We start from the raw sequence: 24,022 nt of genomic DNA on the forward strand, positions 1-24,022 counted from the left end.
AACATGCATATGTAATACAACTTTCAAGGCTTTATACTTACATTGCTGAAATTCTATATCTGTAACGTTGTCACTATTTCTTTGGAAAGTTCAACAGCAATATATACATTAACCTTGTCATGGACAACTAGCTTATTGCTAAGTCGAGAAAACAGGCATAGACTTACCTCATTTAAAAGCAGTCTTATTGAAAGAGAGCATTAAACTGTATATTAGACAGATACAGCAAGAAAAAATAAATCACAAAACCACACGGTTGGTTTTGAAAACTCAGTTGTTCTCCTAACGCTGGTAAATCAATAAACTAATGTAGCAATCCCTGTGCCTGCACACAGTCCAACCTTTCTTTCACTTCCGTGCTCCTTATGTACAACTGAAACTGAGTATCGACACTGAAGCAGGAACTGTGTCTGAGTAGCATCTCATAGAAATAATTTAAACCCATTTTCTAAATTACCAGAATAATGACAGTAAGTCAGACTTGTTGACGCATTTTATTGTGAGATGGGGAGTCTGGTAAAAAACTAGAAAATGACCATGATGTAACAAGGAACTTAAAAATGAAGTTTCAGATTTGTAACATACATACATGAATACAGGAACAAATTGGCACGAAAATGTTAAACATTGTTCCCAACACTGTTTATAAGATTATTCTAATTTGGCTTACTAAGGAAATGAGAGTTTTATGGTTAGACTAATCTCTTAAGAAAACTGCAGAGCATCATGCTATTAGTCACACAGTGAATTTCAAAATTTAAGAGCTTTATATTAAAAACTGGGTAAAGGTAAAATGAATTAATTGCAATTGTAAAATTAATACATTCCCATTTTAATTCATCTGTTCTACAGTCCAAGGCAAGTATAAATGTTAACATAACACTGTTAAATCAAATCTCAATGCAAGAGAACCGATTGCATCTCTACTTTAAATCTTATCAACTTTCCAAATTTTCATACTAAAATATATTATTGTATTAATACAAACTACAGTATTATACACTACACTGTGTAATAAATAAAGAAATATAAAAATAAGACACATAAATATAAAAGTTTTCTAAAACTAAAAAGGTACATATGTCAGTAAGAAGGGTATTAATACTGCCAGGTTTGAAGACATACAGTACAAAATGTTGCACAGATCTATAAACTAAAAGAAATAAAATAATACTGATAGGTAAAAATCAGCTAACATTGTTAATAAATGGGGTCCATAATAACTAACATTTGAAAATACTTATGAGCCAGATAACATGTCATGTATGTGTCTGAAATTAAAGTAAACCAATAAAGCAATAAAGCAGATTAGAAAATTTCCCTTGTAATTATTGTAGAGAAATTCTGCAAGTCAGGTATTAACCCAAAATACCACCAAATAATTAAATAATGAAATATACCAGTGTTCTTACTTCTCTGATGGCTGAGTGTTTTTTTCCCCATGTATAGTTTAGAAGTTTGATACAAATCAACAAATGCTAGTTATTGTAGGCCACACATTGGATAAAGGCTGCTTAGAGCCTTCGTAATACTGATAAATGGCACTTACAGCACACAGGTCTTGCATAAGGCCAAAGGAGATACAAAGCTTCATATCATATCCTTCATATTGTTACTACATACTCAAAACACAATTACAAACACTGTTTTTGACGACTTTCCTGTCCTTACCAGTATTAACACTGTTAGTCCCTGCAATCCGAACTCAACGACAATCTTCTCAACTACATTTTTAACCACATGAGTAAGAAACTTCAGTTCTTCTATCATCTGCTTTCTTAAGGCTAACAATACACTTTAAATGATAATATGCTCTACTACAACATCTAATGTCATAAACTGCTACCTTCTAGGTTGAATTTACAAAGGTAGCCAAGCACTGTTTGCAACTGCATTACAGGTCTCTGCAAAAGGGAATTTTGTAGTGCAGAAGTTCTCACATTTTAAAACATAAGAAAATACTGAAGCGGATGTAGGAAATGTTTTACCATAAAAAAAAAAAATCATATAAATCTCTCCCAATTGTACAGTTTAAAAATTAATCAACTTAAGAATGAAAATTAATACTGATAAAACAAACAATGCCAGATGCTTGTCTATAAATCAGGTTTCCTACAACCTGTTAAATCTTTGCTTCCAGAGTCACTGTATTTTTCTAATCTGCTTCATGTTATAAACTTGTTCCTAACTTTGAAAACTGTGTGAAAAATTACTAAGTTTGAGGTTCAGGCACACCTGGATTTCTTTTTTTTTTCTTTTCATTTTTTTTTATATATATATTTTTTTACACAGTAGTGAACAGAAATCACAGTATGCAGGCTACTGTGTTTCCATGAAAAGCATGTATAATATAGAACGAACTTCATTACCATTTTCTTTCCGTATAGAAAAAAACCTAGCATTTAAGCTTTATTCATTATTTTCTTCTGACACCTGCCCATTATTTTGTATAACTTCTGGTTCTGCATTGCTTGCTTGATTTACAGCTTCATCGTTCTTGTTACCTTCAGTTTTCCCTTCTTCCTCTTCTACTTCTTCTTCCTGTACTTCTTGTAGTTCCCTACATTCTTTTTCTTCCTGAAGTCCTTCTATATCTTTTTCTTCTTCCTCCTCTTCCTCTTTTTCACTGTATTCCTCTTCTTCCCTGGTTAGACTCTCTCTCTCATCCGAGTCGATCTGCGAGGGAGATGCCCTGACAACCACATGCTCACTACTCAGGACCTCCTGGCCCGTCTCCTCCTGTTCCGTGCTGTCACGCTCCTCTGTCTCTCGTTTGCAATAGGAGTAGCGATGATTCATGTGCTGAGAGTAAGACCCCGAGTGTGAAAACCGCTTTCCACATTTGTCACATTGGTAGGGTTTTTCCCCAGAATGCAGTCGCATGTGTTCAATCAAATGGTGTTTGTGTTTAAATGCTTTTGTACAGATTCCACACTCGTGAGGTCTTTTACCTACAAAATAAAGCACAAACAATGGGCACCTTGTAGCTGAAGTTCTAAAAATTTACCCTGTTGTTTTCATTGTAAAATACTGGTGGTGAATGTGTTAGCAACAATGATTAAACTTTACTTAACAAGATGTTCTACTCTACACATTATCAGCCTGAGTTTCCCACCTGAGCCCAAAGGAGGAGGGTGCAAGGTTACATTGTCACAATTACAAGGGTAATTTGTAAGTTTTTTCAGGAAATCTGATCATAGAAGGACAAACAGATTCTTGGATATAACTTTTAGCACAAAAAAGTGCAAATACAAATTAGAAAAGGAAACATTTTTCTTGCAGTAAACTACTTCAACTCAAAACCATTTTAACTTTTCTATATTGATGGTAATTTGAAATCAATCAAGCTTTTATGTTGGTTTTTGTGTACCAACTCCTTCTTCCATGTGACAGGTAAAAGAAAAATCATTCTAAAATCTAGGTTGACACAGGTAAATGCTTTATCTACAAAACTTGCTGACTACACCCGTATTGACAAGAAAAATCTGCTTTGTTTCACTCAGTTCATTTTCTGCTCTGTTTTCCAGCTTTCTACTTTGTCTTGTTTTTACAGTCTCATAAACCTATCAGGAGCCTAGTAATGTTATTTTGATTTCAGCATCCAAAGTTGTTACACAAAACAAGTTCAGAGTCGTAGCCCAGACATAAAAGTTGAAGACAATGAGACAGCAGCTTTTTGGTCACACAATAGAGATGATCAGCACATCCATTGAGCAGCGAGGTGGGCGTTGGTCTCTCTTCCAAAATAACAAGTGATGGGACAAGAGGAAATGGCCTCGAGTTGTGCCTGGGGAGGTTTACATTGGATATTAAGAAAAATTCATTCACCGACAGGGTTATCAAGCATTGGAAGAGGCTGAACAGGGAAGTGGTTGAGTCACAATCCCTGGAGGGATTTAAAAGACATGTAAGATGTGACACTTTTGGGATATGGTTTAGTGGTGGGCTGGGCAGTGCTGGGTTAATGGTTGGAGTCAATGATCTTAAAGGTCTTTTCCAACCTAAATGATTCTATGATTTGAACATTTCATTATTAAAACTGGAGTGGAAAGAACAATTGTGTTAGGAAAAGGAGGAGTTAAAAGAGTCTCAGGACAGGAAAGGCGTGAAATTAGATATGCCTAATGAATACAACTTGAGAAACTTGATCAAGTAGTAAAGAAAAAAGAGAATTTGTTATCTTTTTAATTCTATATGTGAGATGACAATAAAACAATAATATGTAGAAATATAATTAATATAATATAATATAATAATTCAGTTACTCTGCAAGCCAAGAAAGCAGAGCACCATGAAGAGAGTATCCAAAAGTTCCAAAGAGTTTATTTTCTGGATGTGGGGAAAGAGGAAATATAGAGCCAGCAGGAAAGAAATATATAATACAAAATCCAATATATATTTGGCACCTAACCAGTAAAAAAAAGAATTTTTATTTTAAGACATCACAGAAGAAATAAGAGAGCAAGAGTTACTAATAAAATCCTAAAGTTACCAGAACTGGAGCCAAAAGGAACAACTATGAAAAATTAAAAATAAAAATCAAAGTGAAAAGGGTGTTCTTTAGGGGTTAGATTCTATGTCCAATGAATAGCTGAAGCTATTAACTTCAGATCATTACAAATGTGGCTCAGTTTGAAAATCCTTCTTGCCAGATAGACACACTGCCTTTCATGTACATACACGATCCTTTTTTCCTAATTCAAATTTTTAATTTTTAATTTTTCTTAACTTATTACCAGGCAAGGTAAATTAGAAGTAATACTTCCTCAATTACAGGTTGCGGCTTGAAGTTGATTATTCATAAGCCAGATGCAAAACTTCCCCTTTTTCTATTTAGGATTTAGGTCTTACAAATTTAAAGAAAGAAAGAATTGCTGTTCTGTCAAAAAAATACACAAAACATGCGTTTCTAAACAAAGCTGATCACAAGCAATAAGAAGGACTAATACACTTCCTTACAGTGTCTGAAAACTGGATTATAATTGAGATTATCAGTTACACAAAAATAATGATCGGAAACATCTTTTCCTAGTACATACCTGTGTGTTCATACTTATGTCTCAATAATGAGCTGCTCTTCTGGAATATTTTGTCACATAAATCACATGCATACATCCCATTTTCTGTCTTTCTCATTTTTTTCTTTGGGGGTGTTGAATCAGAATCATTTTGATCTTCTACATTGGATACTCCTTCTGAGCTAGTGTCTTGCCTTTCATCCTTCAGAAAAATTACAAAAAAGGTTGCGTTCAATGAAAAACAATAACTCATGTAAACTGAAGCTGCACTGTTATTCAAGTTCATAAATAGCCAAACAAAATTGTTTAGACTTCCATAGTCAAAATGGACGGCTTTGAAGTCCCTGCCACCTTACAAATACAGAATTCTCAATGGGACTGGTTTTAATCACATGCAAATCTGACTGTTGGCCAGGTCTAAGCTGCACTGGCACATAATATTTTAGCATCGATAAAATAAATGCATTGTTAGGATGGAAGAAAAGATTACAGACCTATGAAGTACCTCAGTAAGCTGGAAGAGCAAATTTATCATCTAATTGCATTTTTCAGCTAATGTTGGTCACCCACCTTTTGCTGTCTCACAGATTTTATCAAGACTGTACGTTTTTACTGAAGTTTTCACAAATAGGTGCTTAAGTTACCATTCGAATTTGCATATTTGACTATCCTCTTCCTCATGAAACTACCACAAATACTACTTAACCCACAACTTGGGGACTTCGAATGCTTTATTAGTAAATAGTTTTAAAAATACTATAATTGTTGTCTATTTCTAAGCATTTCAATATTTTCTAGTGACATCAGCAGTACCACTACACACAGATTTTAGCATATGTTATCAAATCTGAATATAAAAGTGCACATGTTAGCTACCTCAAATGTCTGTCTCATAAACTTTAATGTATAAGCAAACTCGTAACTCTTCAAGGCTCAGTCTTTACATGTGAGTCACTTTTCTGCCCTGTCCCTACCCCAATGTGCACAGGTACTTCTCAGGAGGACTGACCCTAATTAGATCACATCTGGATGTACTCCAAGGAGGATTAGGACCAGATACAGGAATGGCAGATGAAGAAGATAAATACCTGCCTGACTTTTAATTGAGAATACATCTGCATTTTGTTTAAAGTGCCATTATGGCATAGGATGAATTCAGCTACTCTGTAAGCCAAGGAAGAAGGGCAGCATGAAAGGAGTAGCAAAAAGTTCCAAAGAGTTTATTTTCTGAATGTGGGAAAAGAGTAGATATGCAGCCAGCAAAAGACAGAAGCCATGTTTTATTTTGCTTTTTGATCAGAATTAGAAGAATTAGACTGTCCTTTAAACAGTGAGCACTAATGTCCTAGAAAATTAAATATAGTGAAGAACTGAGTAGTTCATGCACAATAGTTTCTGTTAGTCTGGACTCAAGCTGCCTGAGCTAACTAGCTTTGCAGAAGGCTTAACAGTAACATCTATTACCTATTTACAATCAGTAGCTTGTATTTATATTTTTATTTAATTTATCCTGATAGTTTTCTGTTAGTTCAGTATGGATACAGATTGAATACATAATACATACATCATAGAGGAATACGGGGACCGAAGTACCTGATTTCCATTGGCTTGGATCTGTTTTGGTGGTGTCTCATGAACTGCAGGACTAACTGTAGTAGAGTATGTGTAAGCCACCTGTGGAATCAAAATGGTTTGCTTATTGGCAGCGAGAGCTCTCAAGCATGGAACACTGTTCTGGTCAGCAATGGCAACAATTGTAGGTAACTGGGCAGTGACTGTAGGTATAGCAATATTTATGGGATTGGCACTTGGTGGGATTACATTTACAATAGGATCAGAGTCTGTAACACTGTTGTCCTTTTGTGGTTCTTTTTTTGCACAAGTTAAGTTCAAAGGTTCTTCTTGGACAGAATAAACACTGTTCTGGTAAACACTAGTTATGGTAGATCTTTCCAACAGTTCTCCATGTTGCTTTGGTAGCGAAAGGTCAAGAGGTTCGATTTGTGGCTCTTCTTGTACACCCTCTGCTGTGTACGTGAAACCCTGTGAATTTCTTGATGAAGAAAGGTTTAGTGGCGATGCAGATGGCGTGCTACTCTGTGAACCATTTGGAGTTGATCCCCCTGGTAAAGTCTGAGATTTCGTTGTACTGACAGGATTTTGTGAGTTATTTGTGCTGCTCTGCGGTTCGCTCGCATCTGTAGTTGCTGCTTGATCATCATTATCTGCGGGACTGCTTAATTTAACTTGCTCAGGAGAAGATGGTCCAGAAGACGGCACAGAAATTTGTCCAGCCTGCATTTTTTCAAACCACTTTTTTACCACATCCAGTGGTAGGTTTACTGAATCTGCTATTTTTGAAAGCTCTTCTGCGCTTGGTTGTGCATTTAATGCATAATACGCTTTTAGGAGCGATAGAAGGTTCTTTAAAGGTGGCTGACCAGGAGATAAGTTGTTCTCCCCAGTTTCTGACAGGACAGGGGAGTCAGGTTTCTCAGCTTCTGTTCCACTGGGCTGGGGAAGCTGAGGAGGACTTTTTGTTTCATAGTGCTTTAGTTCTTGAAGTGCATTAAGATCCCCTGGACAGTCATCACACAGAAGACAAGTGCTATCATTGGTCTCTCCTTCAAAGTTCTTATCTTTCTCAGACTTCACTGTAAGATCTTCTGGCAATTTTTCATTTTTGCAACTATTTGCAGGAACAGAGTTTTCTTTTTTTAGATTTTGTGGAACAACCTGAAGTTGACTTGGCTGCTCCAAGCTGTAGTTGATGATAATTTTGGTTGTCCCATCTTGGTCAACCAAAGGAAGACTGATAGCTGAAATGAGGGAATGGCCAGGTTGTTGTATAGATGCATTGTTGATTGTTTCTTGTTCTTTGGACGCAAGATTAACATGATTGTTTTCCAGTACTTGCCTTATTACATTACCATCCACCGCCACTTTAAGTACATTTTGAATGTCACTTAAATTGATGCTTATGGGAGACACCAGACCTACTGTTGGTAGAACAACAGCTTGCACCACACCCTGAGGAGAACTGGTTGCCTGCAATGGGCTACCACCACTAAAAACCCCATTCTGCAAAGGGGTTGAACAATTAATTCCTGAAGCAACCACTATGGGTTTGAATTCATAATCCACAGGTTCAGTTTTAATTTGGTTAAGAGGAAGCTGCTCTTGCAAAGGTTTGTTTTCTATCTTTTGTCGTATCTGTGGTCTTGCTGGGCTACCTGGTGATGCAGAAAGGGAAGGGGAGGAGCACTGAGACATCTTGAGCCCTGTCCGGGCTCGACCATTCACGGGCATCAAACCAATACACTTCTTACTGCTTATGTGTGAACTGTATGAACCAGAATGGGAAAAACGTTTCTTGCAGTTTGGGCACTCATATGGCTTCTCTCCTAAAGATGAAAAAGAAAGAGGAAAAAAAAAAAGGCATATGCAACAGTTTGCTATGTTACAGTGTAAATTCATCAAACAATAGTAACCACAGAGAATACATCGAAGTGATCTCTCAAACAGACCTAGGGAAAAAAAATCTCATACAGTGAATTGAACAGTAAGAGTAATTACATCATCTATAGCTCTGATCCAAGGCTCCTTTAATAAGTGTGTGATCCACTAGTAGATATAGGATGGAGCCCACATGATCATGTGTTCCAGGATTTCTCTGTCTATATGACAATTGCAGATTTCATTAAACTCCATTCAAGTAGTACCACTACTAATATCAGAAGCTGCATAAACTACTTCAGAATGGGAAAAAAGAAGAATATGATTATCTAAAGAAAAACTACAATAAATGCAAATCATAACTGTATAAGAAGCTATGCATATTTTATTGTAGCAAACTCAAGTACAATCTACCCATAGCTTCCTACAATACTTATCAGTTCAGTTAAAGACAGAAATTGAGAATCTCTTTTGAGTGGCCACATTTAACCTATTGTTATATTATATATTAAAATATATTATATATAACATTTTCTATAAATTAGAACTTTTTTAATAAATTGTATGTCACTGTGTCCTGATTCTACTTTAATATGACTAGTCTTGAATGGTGACAATCACAACCATGGTAGGAACACACAGATCTTATGTCCTGATCATTATCAATTAAAATTCTCTAGTAAGGCTTATAACACACTGACTGATCTGCAAACATTGAATCAAAAACAGATATGTGAAAAAGGACCAGAAGGATGTCCCCATTTCTTCTGCCACAAGTCAAGTTTTCCTTAACTGTAAGAGCTTAAGCTGCAAATGTAAATCCTCTTGAGTTTTTCTACATATTCCCTGCACACAGCTGAAGGCCGCAGTCAGTGCTTTCAGTGTCCAAAAGAGAAAAAAAATAAGGAAAACACTAGTATTTTAAACTTAGATGTACAAGACTGCTATCACATCAAAGTTTTAAAGAATAAAAATGGCAACAGTAGTACTCAATTCAATGCTTGATTTATTTACCACTGTGGATTCGTAGGTGCTCCTTTAGGTGATGTTTATATTTAAAAGCTTTTCCACATTCAGTGCACTTGAATTTTCGATTACCACTGGACTGCGTCACATGTCTCTGTAAGAAAGAATTCTTAATTATTGCACAGACCAGCATGTTGGAGAAACATCTTGTATTTTCACATTGTAAGAGAAAAAATGCAATACAAAAATGAAAAGAATCAATCATAATTGTAAGAGACTGAAGGTGGTATGGGTAATGCATGAAAAAGAAACAAATTACAAGTCAAGTAAAAACTGAGACACGTGTATTCTGAATAAATCTGGTACACTAAAAAGAAAAAACAAAAGAAACCCAAAATACAGTTGCCCCTTCTCCTCAGTTCAGCTGGAGCTTACACTGACAAGTTATGTGAGTAAGAAGCTCCAGGATGCATGCTAATGCTACTTGTGAAAGCAAAAACACCAAGAAAAAACCCAAGCCCACCACCCACAGAATATTTAATGCAGGACAGAAAAACATTAAAGCCTATAAAAGCCTGTTTAAAGTTTAATCAGTTGACTTGGTTTTTCCATTTACATGCTTCCAGTGCTTATTGTTGGCCTTGGATTCCTCTATATAATGATGTCAAAGGATTGCTCAAGAGAAGGTAGCTCAGTTACAATAAAGGTACCCTCAGCCACAATTAATTCACAAAGTAAATGCAAAAAACTAAATCAAAATAAATAAAAATATGGAGGGATTTCCCAAGTACATAACATCAAATCTCTTCACTATTTGCTAGTTTAAAAAAAGCAAAAGACAGACATGTAAATATATGTAGTATATATGTGACATGTATATGTAAGATCTATAATTTTATCACAAACTGTACAACTTTATGAACACGTATTTTTAAGGACAAAAATTACATGCACTTTAGAAGTTGAAGCAGCTGAATTATCAACATGAAATGAAGGAATTAGAAATTTTTCTGTTCAAACAAATTGTTTATTAAAACAACCCCAGCAGCTCCTTTCTAAGTAGAGCTCACTTGGCAAAAAGATACTCTACCACTATTTGGATGCAGCTGTAGATTTTTGGTAACCAGAGTAAGCAATTTCATAAACTCATTAATGGAACTATTCATGTGCTGTGGGGACACAGCCTTCCCACGGGCAGCCACCACCAACAGGCTGGTGCGGATTAGCTTCCTCTGGTATGAAACCATGGTTGGGAGCTCCTACCTCTCACTTTGGTTCTGCTGTGGTTGGCAGTGCTGGGAGCAGATGCTCACTGAGTGCTAAGGATCTTCCCTGAGTGCAGACACGACAACTGTGGGCTGAAAACCGCACTGGAGAAACGTGGATGGATAAAAATGCAGGATGATGATCCTGTTCTGACTTATGCCTGCAGATCTGAAGAACCCATGGCTGTGCAGGTTGCTGGATGAAAGTCTGAGCTCTCTGAGATATGAAATCCAAATTATCAACCCTTCCCGTTCAACACCCTGTCCTCCTTTATATGTTACAAATGCTAACAGAAGACAAATTGAAGCAAGATAATCTAAATTACTTCCAAGTACTCTAATTTGACAGTTCCCTTGGGATAAGCATTTGGTTAAGCTGCAGATTTTACCTCTCAATAGATACTGCTCCCATCCTCCCCAGGGTGGGCTCCTTCCTGCCTCCTCCCAGGCTCTGCAGTGAGGTCTCCACTCTGACTTATCCTGATTAGCACTTGACCCTTATTCCTGGGTTTGTCAGCTGTCTTTTGCTAGTCCATACAGCTTTTCAGCTCTGTTTGACTAAGTCCCTTGAAGATGATGTTCTAGATGATTGCAGCTGACTCACTGCATTTCACTTCAATGATCCAACTGCACTGAGTGTAGAGAACTGTGTCAGGATTTACTTAAGCCTGCAGAGAATCAGTTACTACCGTTTGACTTGAGATTACACAAGTTAACGGCTCTCAGGATATACACAGTTACTGCAGACGCTGGACTACATAAATATTCATACTAAATATCAGTGTGTGTATTCAATCTGTCAGAAACATTTCTGCTCCAGTCTTTAAAATTTAATGTTCTGTTTCTATGGCATGGAACTCCACATTTATCTTATCAAATTTTTAATGAGTTTTCCTGTTTTCCTGGTCATAGCTATAAGGTGCTTCGAGTTTTCTACTAGGTAGTGTTTCCAAATCTATTTTGCTTTACCTTCTTATATCTGTAATTCTTTATTCAGCTTTCTTGCTGTCCATACTATACTGTTTTATAAATCCAGGACTTCCTCAGAATTACCTTGAAGGATCCTCTTTAAAACTGAGAAATCATAACACTTCTCTAAAGCACTATCTGTGATATTCTTTCACCTTCGCGTTCTCAGATTCAAATGGTTTTCCCTGTTTCAGCACTGTTAAAGCCAGTGATGTGTGATATTTTGTGTCTGTGATGTGTGATATATTTTTAATACACTGTACATAACTGCCACTTTCTGCTCATTAAGGAATTAACTGCAGCAGTCAAAGAATACTCATCTGCACTCCTTCAAGGACTGAAAGAAGAAACATCAGCATTAAGGTCTGTAACTAGCAACTAATAAATCTCTGCATCAAATATTTACTGTGCTTAGGACTGAAGCCACTCTTTTCACACCAGAGAACCAAAACTGATTATAAGAATCCTCAAAAGCTTTTTGGAGGACAGGAATTACAGATATATCAGGGTTTTTTCAGATGGTTTTGACCACGGTCTTCATGAACTGCCATTTCTCAGCAGTGTGCATGGCACTATGACATTTTGAAAGACAACCTACAGGTGCTTTGTAAATTCATGAGAAAAAAATTCAACCAAATTTAAGAAGCACTTTTTCATACTTCAAAATCTTTTCTGGTGCTTCACATGTCAAGGCAGACCATACATACCCAGCATCACCTCCTACAAACCGTGAGAGGTGTAGGAGCAGTCAAGGGAGCCATGAGGGACACAGGGCACAGGGGAGCAGTGAAGGAGAAGGTGCAGGCTCTCTGCTGAAGCACAAATAGCTGCAGTTTGGCAATTCCCCCCTGGCTCAGAAGGAGGCCCAGTGTGCACATACCCCTTTCACTGCCTTCATTATATCAGATTTTATCTTTGCTCTTGCTTCCTCATACAGAACAATTACAAAATTGTCACATGCTGGACATTAACCAGCTAACAAAGGTACCCAAATAATCTACTTTCAGGTGAAGTTCTTTAAGAATAAGGCATTATGTTTTAAACATGCAGCTGTTTAAGATCCACAACTATAGGTCTATACTTTACTAAGGACAAAAGTTCATTTTCCATTACACAAAGGATGTAACCATGTACATGCACATGAAGCCAATTTTGAAGATACGACAACTTTAGTAACAATAACAAAAACAAATACATATTTCAAATTTGCCAAATATCTAAACTTTTGTAGTTTTAATTCTGGTTAAGGTTCTAGAGAAAAGAACACAAATAGGTATAATATTGAGTTTCAGATACTTCATAAAACAACATTAATCAAACAATTGTGCCTTCAAAAGTATAAACCCATTAAAATATATCTGCAGGAATACGATTTAAGCTTCCCTTTGTAGCAATTCTTCTGAGACTGTTTACTCACTTGCTATTTTTTATCTTTTCATTCAAACTACACGCAAATATGGGAAAGGCTTCTATCCCCCCCAACTACTTTATTTTTCTGCTTTTAGGCTCGTAAATGCAAAAAAAAAATTGAAAATAAATGTGGTAGCTCACAAAAAAGCATTGTTTAAATAGCACTCATAGGTTTTATAGTTAGAAATATAAGATGTATACAAGGTGACAGTAACTTTAAAGCGGAAGCCAAGCCAAAAAGAGAGCAAGACAGAAACAGGAAATACATTCATAGGAAACATATTTGAATAAAAGAGAACTGCCACACCGGAGTACGCTGGTGAGGTTATTCCAAACCCTGTGAGACAATAATATCCTTGCAGCATGATGGCCAATACTTCTTTTACCTCTTTAATTTACCCGTGAATGTGACCGCTCAGGTATAAAAATGTATAATAAATTTTTAAGCCTGTTACATTCTTGGACTTAGTGATACTTTGTAGAATGGAGGTTAATAGACACTGTGTAAAAAAGCATCTCCCTTACCCTGGGATATAGCCTTTCAGTTTAACAAAATATACATTGGTTGTGAGAAATGTTGAAGCACTTCACCTTCTGTTTTGTGTCTTTCTGTTATGTTTGTCTCCTGTTTCATCTCTGGAGATTATCAATTTTTCTAGTCTGTCCTCAGAAAGGAACATCTCCAAGCTCCTTTAACCTAGTGGTGGAAAATCTGTACAGTTTTTAATCTGGATAATTCCTGATTGTTTCAATTGGTTCCTGAGCCTTAGATTGCCTTGATAAGCTATGAAAGTATGTGCTGGGGATGGATAATGGGAGAGTGGGGGATGGATAATGGGAGAGTGGGGGATACAAGAAGAAAAGAAAAAAAGGGATAGAAGAAGAAAATCTCAGGATCTTCCGTAGTGATCAGATGGCTAACTCATGGAAGGCATTTCAGGGAATCATGCCCTCAGGTCAGCCCATGAACCAGAGAAAACAAGCTCATAATATCCTTAGCCTTTTTTGTTCCTTCATTTAGTAGTGAAACACTGTCTTTTATGTATTCATTATTTGTATATTGTCTTCTACCATGAATTGCATTTAAAAACTGTACCTCACAGTTCAAGCAACACAGTGATTTATTTCTTAAGGGCAAAAATGCTACAGTAAGTTGTGAATCATCCAAACAGGATTTATGAAAGAAAAATGGAAGTGTTTCACAAAAGATTTGAAATTAGATTTGAGTCATAATTTTTATGCAATGCTAGCCAATGAACAGGAAAAAACTCCAACTAATTACCTATAAATGTAATAAAGAACTTCTGAAAACTAAAATTTAAGCCCAACCATACTGCACAGATGAATGAAAACATAGGAATTCAGATCTCAACTTTTGACAGCTACAAAAAAAGCCTGACTTGAGCAGCAAGCTAAAGTGTGCACTCTGGGACTGGAACTTCAGCACACAGATAATCTGGTGTGAACAGCTTACAGCTTACTTGCTCTCGACATTTTTGCCCACATAAGAAATTGCAGTGTTGTTACAGAGAACAATAAATCCTTAATTCAAAGGCCACTTACTGGATCTCTTCCTGATTTGTGTGATGTCATGTGGCGGTCGAGCTGCGTTCTGTACGCAAACGTGTAACTGCACAAGGAGCAACTAAAGTTATCTTCGTTCTTTTCATGGCGATACTTGATGTGTTCCTTCAGGGAGGTAAAACGCTTGTACCCTCGGTCACAATACGGGCAAGTGAGCAGCTGGGAAAATGCATCGGGTGTTCCTACACCGGAGAGACAATACACCATATTTAAATAAATGCAAGTTCCAAACTTATTACCACCAACAAACAGGCTTTACATTTACATATGTAAATATGTAAATACGTAAGAAAACATGCAGCTGCTAGAAGCTCCATTTGTTTTAGAAAAGGACTAATGATAATTTAGATTTTTTCCACAGGTATTATGCTACTAACTGCACTGTGGTATTGTTCCCCCCCATGTACACTGGAGAGAGTCAGCACAATGTGCTGAAAGGACAAGGGGGAATGGTTTTAAACTAAAAGAGGGTAGATTGAGACTAGATATAAGGAAAATATTTTTTATGATGCGGGTGGTAAAACACTTGAACAGGTTGCCCAGAGGGATGGTAGAAACCCCATCCCTAGAAACATTCAAGGTCAGGTTGGACAGGGCTCTGAGCAAACTGATCTAGCTGAAGATGTCACTGCTCATTGCAGGACTACCTGACCTTTAATGGTCCCATCCAACCCATTCTATGATTCTATGATATACAGATATGTACGTGTTAGTGGAACGCACTGTCTGCAGGATAGAAAGGTGAGAGATCAAACATGAGGCCATAAATACGATTCTAATGTGATCTATGGAATATATTTTGCTGGCTTTCATAAAGTTATTCTGTATTAGTACAAAGAAAAGTGAAATCAGATTGAAACTGAATAATAATTTCACGAGTCTATTTCTGACATGTCACCATTTATGAAGTTTTAACTCCATCCCTTCTTATTAGCACACATTTACTCCCCATACATAGTAAATTATGAAAAATTACACAGTAAATTATGAAAAATTAATTTTTTAAAGAGTTGAAAAAATCTTCCTTTGTAAATTGGTAAAAGTATGTTTAAATAAATGTAGGGTTTGCTGTATTTGATCAAACCATTAACTTAGAGGTGTGATATCTTTGAATGACCATGCTACTCTTCCACGCTCCAAGACAAATAGGAAGCAAACGTTGCAAGGATGCACCTATGCACTGTGCTGAGCATGAGCAGGAAGGAAAGGTGGAAAGTCTTTACTGATTAACATTTTATGCTCTGACGCACGAGGGACACATTTGTATGCACTGTCATTTAAAGTTTCAGAACTATAAGAATTATTAATACTCATAAAATTAACCAGTACTCTAGAAAGTACTTCTGAATTATTTACCTTCATGACCTCTTCCAGCAGTTATCACCATAGACTCATTATATGTTCTATGAAGTGGCAATCCATTCTGTTTGTGTGGAACTTACTGGATTTATTTTTACTGAATGTGTCACTGCTCTTGCAACAGTGAAAAGGAAGAGTCAGACTAGGTTTTGTTATTACTAAAAACCACCACCTTTTCTGTCATATCTGTTCTTTTACACTTGTTACAATAACAATCAAGTTACCACCCCTACTGGACTGGTTTTTGTTGTTCTACCCTTGCTGTTTTTCCTGGTTTAGCTGGGTTGTCCAAAAATGAATCCATCCCCACTTACACAGACACAGTATGCTTCCTTTCAATTCTCTTTTCTCCATCTACAATTCAATTCACCTGACATAAAGAATACTCCATTTCAGCACAAATACAACTCAGTGGAAATGTCAGAAGCATGTTAACCTAAAGTCTGTTTCCATTGGAGTAAATGGCAAAACGGCAGTTTCCCAAAGTCACTAAAAACTCTGACTCTCTGTTGCTTCTCTTGTCCAATCCACCAGTTTGGAAGCATCTATCTTTAGCAAATGTCACCATATTGTTGGCATTTTCTGTTCCCAAATGATTAAAACAATGAACATTATTGTTCAGCATTGTCATCTTCAGAATACTTCTCTGTGAAGTTATTGGGATAGGTCCAATTTAAATTATTATTGCAAATGTGTATTTTTATTGACTACGTGGAAATCACATTGCAAAACTGATTTGACAATCTGTGCCACAGCAACCGCAAATTAAAATCCTAAATCAATCATGCACTTTTTAAAAAAAAAAATCTCTAATACATAAAATCTCTCAAGGAATAGAACCAAAGGTTAGCATTACCTCTTTCACTGCTCTTCCTCAGACTCCAGTACAGTACTACAGCTACAATGACATTTATCTGTTCAGTTATATATATTTTAAAACTACTAGGACACGGTAACTCCTAACCATTTATGCAGGATGCTACTTTCTTTTGAAAAATTGTAAATACTCCAATCAAGGAACACAATCCGGGTGAAACTGTAGTTGTCATAGATTATGAAAGCTGAACACTTCAGAAAGCAGCACAAAATGCAAAATCAATCAGAACAGTATTTGCCTTCAAATATTTCATGATGAAGAAATGAACAAAGTATGACTCCCCATCTCACTTAGAACACCTTAAGTATGAAACTTCCTCAGAGGAGAAGTCCCACATCTACTTCTAAATAACAAAGGTCATTATTTTCCCATAAACATTTTTGTATAAACAATGCTTCTTTTTTCTCCACTGTTGCCTTTTCAGGCGAAGAAACCCCAAAGCCTGTCATAGACTGGGTACCCAATAAAAGAAATCCTATCTAATAGATTCCTTTGGGAGCTTTGTTTAGAAATACAAAAAAGAAAAGAAACATAACTCCCCTTAAGTTATTCTTACATAAAACCACAATAGCTTGCTTCATTCCCATTATACTTCATAGATGTTTATTCTGTTATAATGATGTTGAATGGATTTATGAAAGCTTGAATTTTTTTTCCAGTTACTTGAGGTTATAATTTAGGTACTCATACAATTGAATACCAGTGCATGCTCTGTTTCACAAATCAAGTAGTAATGTTTTTTGCATGATGATCCCATCCTCTTATAATTATTAAACAAAGGGCTTTTTTCCCTTAAAGTTACATATTTGTCTTGTAAAATGCAACAGAACTTTTGGATGAAGTAGTTAGTAAATTGATTTCATGAGAACTGAACTGGTGACCTATTTACCATTTTCATCCTGACCACTAGCTTCTGGCGTGCCTTGTCTCTGGTCCTCCTCAGGTGCTTCAGGGTAGATAACAGCTGTATCTTCTTGTTGAAGGAATTCTTCAACATTAGGGTCATGGTTTTGCTCATTTTCTGCATCAGAATCACATTCATCTTCTTTTACTAAGAGTGAAAAACAAGACACAAGATACGAAATGAAGAGATCAAAAAGAACGTAAATGAGATTCAGTAATTCACACTGCCAGATCTCCCTCTATCCAAAGATTAAAAAACTCTTTACAAATACTAGAGTAGGTCAAGCCCTTTAAGATGCCAGATTATTCCAAGTTTTAAAACGGAGAACCAGTAGCATAATGATATTTAAAAACTTAACACAGTTTGCCCCTTCAACTCAGTGCATTTTATCATTTTAGATTTAGCTGTTCCTCTCAACTTCCCTGCAAATCTTAAATGCAATATTAATTATGATTTAACCTTTGTAGTTTGAAGGCCAGTTTACCATCTTGGCTCCTACATTTGCAAAAGGAAACGTGTTGCCTTCAAGATGTAATTTTTAATGTTATTTATAACCGTTCATTAGCACAAGCCCAGAAGATATTTAAACTCTGAGTAACAAGGGTTGGCCAGATGAAATGCAGCAAACTTGAACTCCAAGTGGCTTGTTCTCTGGTGTTGAAAATGGCTACCAAAAAGGTTTCAGATCTAGTTAACAACCTGCAACATTTTCCAGTTAAAAACTTATGAAAAAAACCCATTGAACAACTGTATTACGAAGTTAGCAGATAATAAATATGTTACTTAATGCTTGTATAACAAATATTTGCTACCGAGTATTTGCCTAAATACATTGTTCATAGAGTTTATTTTTACCACGGTAAAACATTCTGTGAGAGCTCTGCCTGCAGCACACTAAATCATGACAGATGTTCTCCACTATTAATGTGAGGTATCTTTTTAATAGGAAAAAATTTTATGATTCATCTCTCAGTGTGAAGTCACATATTCAATTTACAATTTGACACAATCCTTTTATGATATGAGGCAGTCTCTCACATACAGACTGTAATGCAATGCATAATGTAGCTCTCCATACTTGTGTGGAGAGGTCTGACTTCATAGAAACTGAAAGGAATGTGTGAATCTACAGTTTTAAACATATCAGTGTTTAGATGTAGGGTTTGGTTCGTTGGTTGCTTTTTTGTTTGTTTCTAAATAAGGCTTACTCTGATAATATCTAGTAAGGGCATTTAAAAAAAAAACCAACAACAAACCCAAACAACTTAAAAAAAGCTCGATGGGCTACATGATAACTTTTTGTCAAGAAGAGAAATAGAAAAAATAACAAAGCATCTGTTTTTGAGTCTGAAACTGAAGTACACATTTAGTTTTGCCTTCTAAGTAATCATTACAAACAGGAGTTTGATTTTATTTGAGAATAAAATATAGTATTAGCTTAAACTTACTTTTGTATAATCCTTACTAGTTTAAAACACTGTCTTCAGACTTGTACAGCTGCATGTTAATCGTTGCTATTCCCTGTTTTGCCCTTCAGAGACACGGTGCTGCAGCAGCTCCGTGGTCAGACGTGGGCAAGAGGCTGCTCTGTGACACTGGTCATCGACACCTCCAGGTCACAGACACACAAAAGGTGCCCAGATTATTTTTCCTCAGCTAAAACACTGTTTACAATTTAAGACCTCTAGCAATTTTATAAAGAGAGGTGTGAGAACTCCAAAGGTTTCAGAAGGTTACTCACCTAGCCAAAATTCAACAGAACTTTATGATTAAGGGACTCAGATTAATAAAGAAATACCTGTACATCCAATTACATCGGTCTGAGCTTCAGGCCCCAGGATTTCCTTTGTTTCTTTTCCAGCTGAAATAGCACATTTCACAAAAAGAAGAACAACTATTGAAAAAAGCCCACAAAAAACACCCAAAAAAGAGCTTCCCCCCAACAACTTAATATATTTATTTTTTCAGTGATGTTTTCAATGTATGTATTGCTTACATTTAAACACAATGTTGTTTCAAAAATACAGATTACACATTATTTCAGCAATGTGTGATCAGCTGAACCGCGAAGATATTTGTTGGTTAAGGAAACAAAATCTTAAAAGGAAGCAGTGCTAAACACTATTATTTCAAGAGAGGTAAAGACATGGACAGTGCATTTCTCCAGCAAATACAGAATCAGCTACTTAAATGACCCTGTCTACAAATGTAGCTATCTGAAACACTGGAATATTATTTCCAGAAACCAGACTATCATAAAACAAATACATTTATAATATTTTCTCCAATTAGCAGTTTTCAGAAGGGATTGATAATTTGCTGGTAATGTCTGCAAACAGCAACCCAATGTGTTCCCTTTCTTGTAAATCCTCTAGAAACCACTTATGGCTGTGATTGCTTAAACGAAAAAAGGATTTTAAACATGTGCTGTCCACTTCAGAACAACTGTGCAAGATTTCTGTGCATGCAGAAATCTTTCATATATTGATTCCAATACTCGGCATGAGTTTGCAGGTCCCAGACATCCTCAGAACTAACAGTGCAGAGCCAACCTGCCACCCAAGCTCTGCCAGCTCTGCTGAGCTGCAGCATTCAAGGATGCAGCATGGAAGTTTTAACTCACTACAGGTTGTTGGTTCAAATCAATACACGGCCCAAGTTGCTCTTCATTTCGATTCACTGGGTACCCTGGACTGGGAAGTTCCCATAGGAAAAGCCACTGTTGACTTTTCTATCAGTACCTGCTTTACAGTAGGAGTACATAAAAAAGCTATGTTGGTTGGTTTGCTCTTTATCAGTCGTATGCTACACTAACATATGTGAAATTAAAACATTATTTCATAGTTCCAGTAGGGAAACCTTGGATGCTTCAGACCTATACTGCAGAAAAAGACTCCCAGGTGATCCAGGAGGTTAGACCACACAGCTGCTACGATCTGAAACGGCAACTGTTAGACTGTTATTTACCTTATTTCACTCTACCTCAGTGCAGGAAAAAATCCTTTGGTTTGGCAAGTCAAAAGCCCAGGACGTTCAAGCTTTTTAATTACAGGAGAAGGCAATTTCTCCTTTATGTGGAAGATGATAAATTCTAAAAGAACTTTAAGTTCTCAGATAGTACCAGCTTCCTCAAAGAAAAAGCTTGCTAATTCTGTATACTTTGACCAAATCCCACAGACCCAAAGTATCTGCAAATAGTGACAAACAAGAAATATGTTTAAAAGGAAATTGTAACTCTTTAAACTTACATTAATTTCAATTGTCATCTTAAAAAACCCCAAATAGTCTGTATTTTATTGTTCAATATTGGATTGTGAACTAATTACATTTTTGGCTCACAATACCAGACTTGGTTCAGAATTTGTAAGATGGATAACTAGATGCAACGCAAATTTAAATCCAAAATTTAATTTCTTAAAATCAATCATGATGCAAACTCACAATTTTCCTCTAAAAAGGGTTTGTGATTTTTCTCCATTATGAAATAGGGTCTATGGAAGAGGGGTAATATCAATAAGTTATTACTCACAGAAATTTAAATTATAGTGTCTCTAGTAAATTCCACTGGCTTCAGTACTAATAAAAGCTATGCTTCCCAAGGGAACATGAAGGAATTTATGGCATTATAGATTAATGTCAGTGAAGTTAAAATACCTCTCAATTCTAATAATCATAACCTCTCTTTGGTACTGTCTCTTCCCAACAGCTAAAAGTGGGGTATAAGACAGGGAGGAACCCTTTTCCACAGCAGGTGATCTTCCCTAATGCTGTAGGAATAATTAATAATTTGAAAAATGTTAAGTAGAGCTCCTTCTTTATAGTTATGTATGGTCCAAAGAGAAAGGCAACTTTGCAGTCGTGCCCTCAATCCCAGTTATCAACCAGCAAATAGAGCTGCTGGGAAGCAACAGAACGGGATGTGAAGATGGGGGACACTGTTCCATCAAGCAGAAGTCAAAGCTCTGAGTTGCAGAGGAAACTCAAGCTACCTGTTAAATGACAGCTTAAATACAGGTCTCCATGAATAGCAACCAGGGCATGAATATCCATCTTGGCATTACATCTGGACATACCAAATAGTTGTAAAATAGATTCTTGAGTTTCTATATCTCATCACTGCTTATGAACTGCTGCTTAGAGATACGGTGGGGCTTCCGAGGGTTAAACACTAATGATTTTCAGGTCAGAGGGAACAGTGTTAACTAGCAGCAAACATGCATGACAACTGCTGTCATAGGCTGCCTGTAAAAATCTCTGCATGGCTAAGACAACTGACTGAATTTAAACCACTAGCAAAACGGAAATTTTGGTTGTAGGCCGAAAGACAAACTTCTCTGAAATTTCCACTGCAGCTTTTATCTGCAGAGAAGGGAATAAATTCCAAAGCCCATCAAGACAGTTTCTAATTTAAATTCTTTAGAGTTAATTTTCTGATATGCATATAGCAAGCACTATTGGCAGCTTACAGTATTGACTGGTTGTTTGCTTTTTGATCAAAAATATGCCACACTTTTTTAACCTTCCTCCTAAAGATTTTGTTTTATCCCTCAACAACCAACCAAATGTTAGAATACACCCTTGAGCACATAGGTTCTACCTAAAGTTTCATGAGTTAAAGGAATTTTTGAGTTCCAGGAAGAGCTTAAACATGAAATATAACTTTGTTCATTTTTAAAGGTTATTTCAAAGTCTGGAATTTTTTAAAATTTTCAGTTTTTCAAAGATATTGTAGTTCTAGTTCTGAGACCTCCATATTTGCTAAATACTTATAATACATAATAATGCTTTTTTAAGTGTATTAATACAGGAAGTGTACCCTTGTTTTTTTTTTCCTTTTAATTGTAGCATAGGTTTTATTTCTAACTACAGCAAAGAAAAATCATATTACAGAATCATTGCACACATGAATGTTGGCACAGTCTCAACAACTCGTGCAGGATACACGTGGTTCACTTTTTTAAAGCTGTAAGACTGTTTCAGTTAAACCTCTTGAGAAACATACCTTATATATAAAGCACCTGTTCTGAAGGTCTTTTAGAAATTCAGTTAGAATGACTGGAAACGGAAGGAAACCACTCTGATAAAGAGATGTTACGTGTGTTGTTTCTGTTCTCGGGCATTTGCGAATAGAATAAATATGTAAAAAATTCATTCTGTCAAGTTCAGCTAAACTCAGAACTGCTCAGCACTACTTTACCATTGAAACACAACTTAGTAAAACTGCTGTAGTGTATGTTTTCTAAAAATAATCACCAGTCCTGAAGATAATACTAGTGTTGCACAACACCTACCCCTGTACCTTTCCCTGTATGAGATCATGCATTGAGTACCTCTCTCTTCAGATTTCTAACAGACAACCAAGACTGATGATATGATTTTCATCTCAGACATTTCCTTCTAGGAAAGCTATAAAAAGAGTAAATAGTGCTTTACCATAGCAAATCAAAGCTCCATAAAACCTAATGTAGCCTTCATTTTCTCATGTAAGCATTGCCAGAAATTCAAACGATTTATTTAAAAAAACCTTATTATCAAATAAAAAAAACCTCCAGCCCACTACAAAAGAGGCTTTAGAATAGTTAATTTTTACAGAAGAAATATATGGTAGCTGAGCACGCCTGTATGGTAATTGATTAATTTTTTGTCTGTCTAAGCACCAATGAAATACCATCTTCATCAGCAAAGACCAAAGCTGAGAGACATTTCCTACATTGTGAATCTACAATCACAGTAGAATTTAAAATTAAATAGAACTTAGAATTTTAGCAAACAAATTTTTAAAGGTTAAAAATGGACATTTGAAATACTGAGTCAAAAAAAGATGCCTTCATGTGTCTAAAGCCCTGAAAACCCACAGAAGGCTGTCTGAGGCAAGAAGCTGTGGGATGGGTACATCTCCAGGAAACACCCAGGCCAAAAGGTCTTGACTCAGAACCTCTGGGAGCCAGTGCTCTCCTTCCCTCCCTATTTCAAGTTTCCTACACCTATGCTTGCAGAGTTCAAGTCTACACACAGCCCACTTTAATGTAACTGCAATTTCTGATTGATACAGCCTGCAGGAGAGCAAAAATATTACAGGAGAACTAAGAAAATTACCTACCTAATAATTTAGATACAAAATACTCATTTCCCGGCACAGCATACCTTGGCAATAACAGCTATGTAAAAACAGGCTGAGTTGATGCTATTCTTTGAACTCTCAGCTGCTCTCTCT

At 36.3% G+C, this 24,022-nt stretch overlaps 1 protein-coding gene across 4 annotated transcripts in view; it reads right to left on the reverse strand.

Moving 5' to 3' along the window:
- Window positions 1–475: 475 nt before the first annotated feature.
- ZEB1 (zinc finger E-box binding homeobox 1) overlaps window positions 476–24,022 on the reverse strand; it is a 122,055-nt gene continuing 98,508 nt past the window's right edge. For all 4 annotated transcript variants that reach the window (XM_027717305.2, XM_039380637.1, XM_039380638.1 and 1 more), the window contains 7 exons: window positions 19,607–19,669; window positions 17,794–17,955; window positions 14,648–14,850; window positions 9,489–9,594; window positions 6,612–8,422; window positions 5,040–5,220; window positions 476–2,951 (listed from right to left, as the gene is read on the reverse strand). In XM_027717305.2, coding sequence (XP_027573106.1) covers window positions 2,410–2,951; window positions 5,040–5,220; window positions 6,612–8,422; window positions 9,489–9,594; window positions 14,648–14,850; window positions 17,794–17,955; window positions 19,607–19,669 — 3,068 coding nt within the window. In that variant the 3' untranslated portion in view covers window positions 476–2,409. The remainder of the gene's footprint in view (window positions 2,952–5,039; window positions 5,221–6,611; window positions 8,423–9,488; window positions 9,595–14,647; window positions 14,851–17,793; window positions 17,956–19,606; window positions 19,670–24,022) is intronic.

The sequence above is a fragment of the Pipra filicauda genome, unplaced genomic scaffold, assembly GCF_003945595.2.
Source record: "Pipra filicauda isolate LSUMZ 115617 unplaced genomic scaffold, ASM394559v2 scaffold1_size10287979_pilon, whole genome shotgun sequence".
Lineage (NCBI taxonomy): Eukaryota > Metazoa > Chordata > Aves > Passeriformes > Pipridae > Pipra > Pipra filicauda.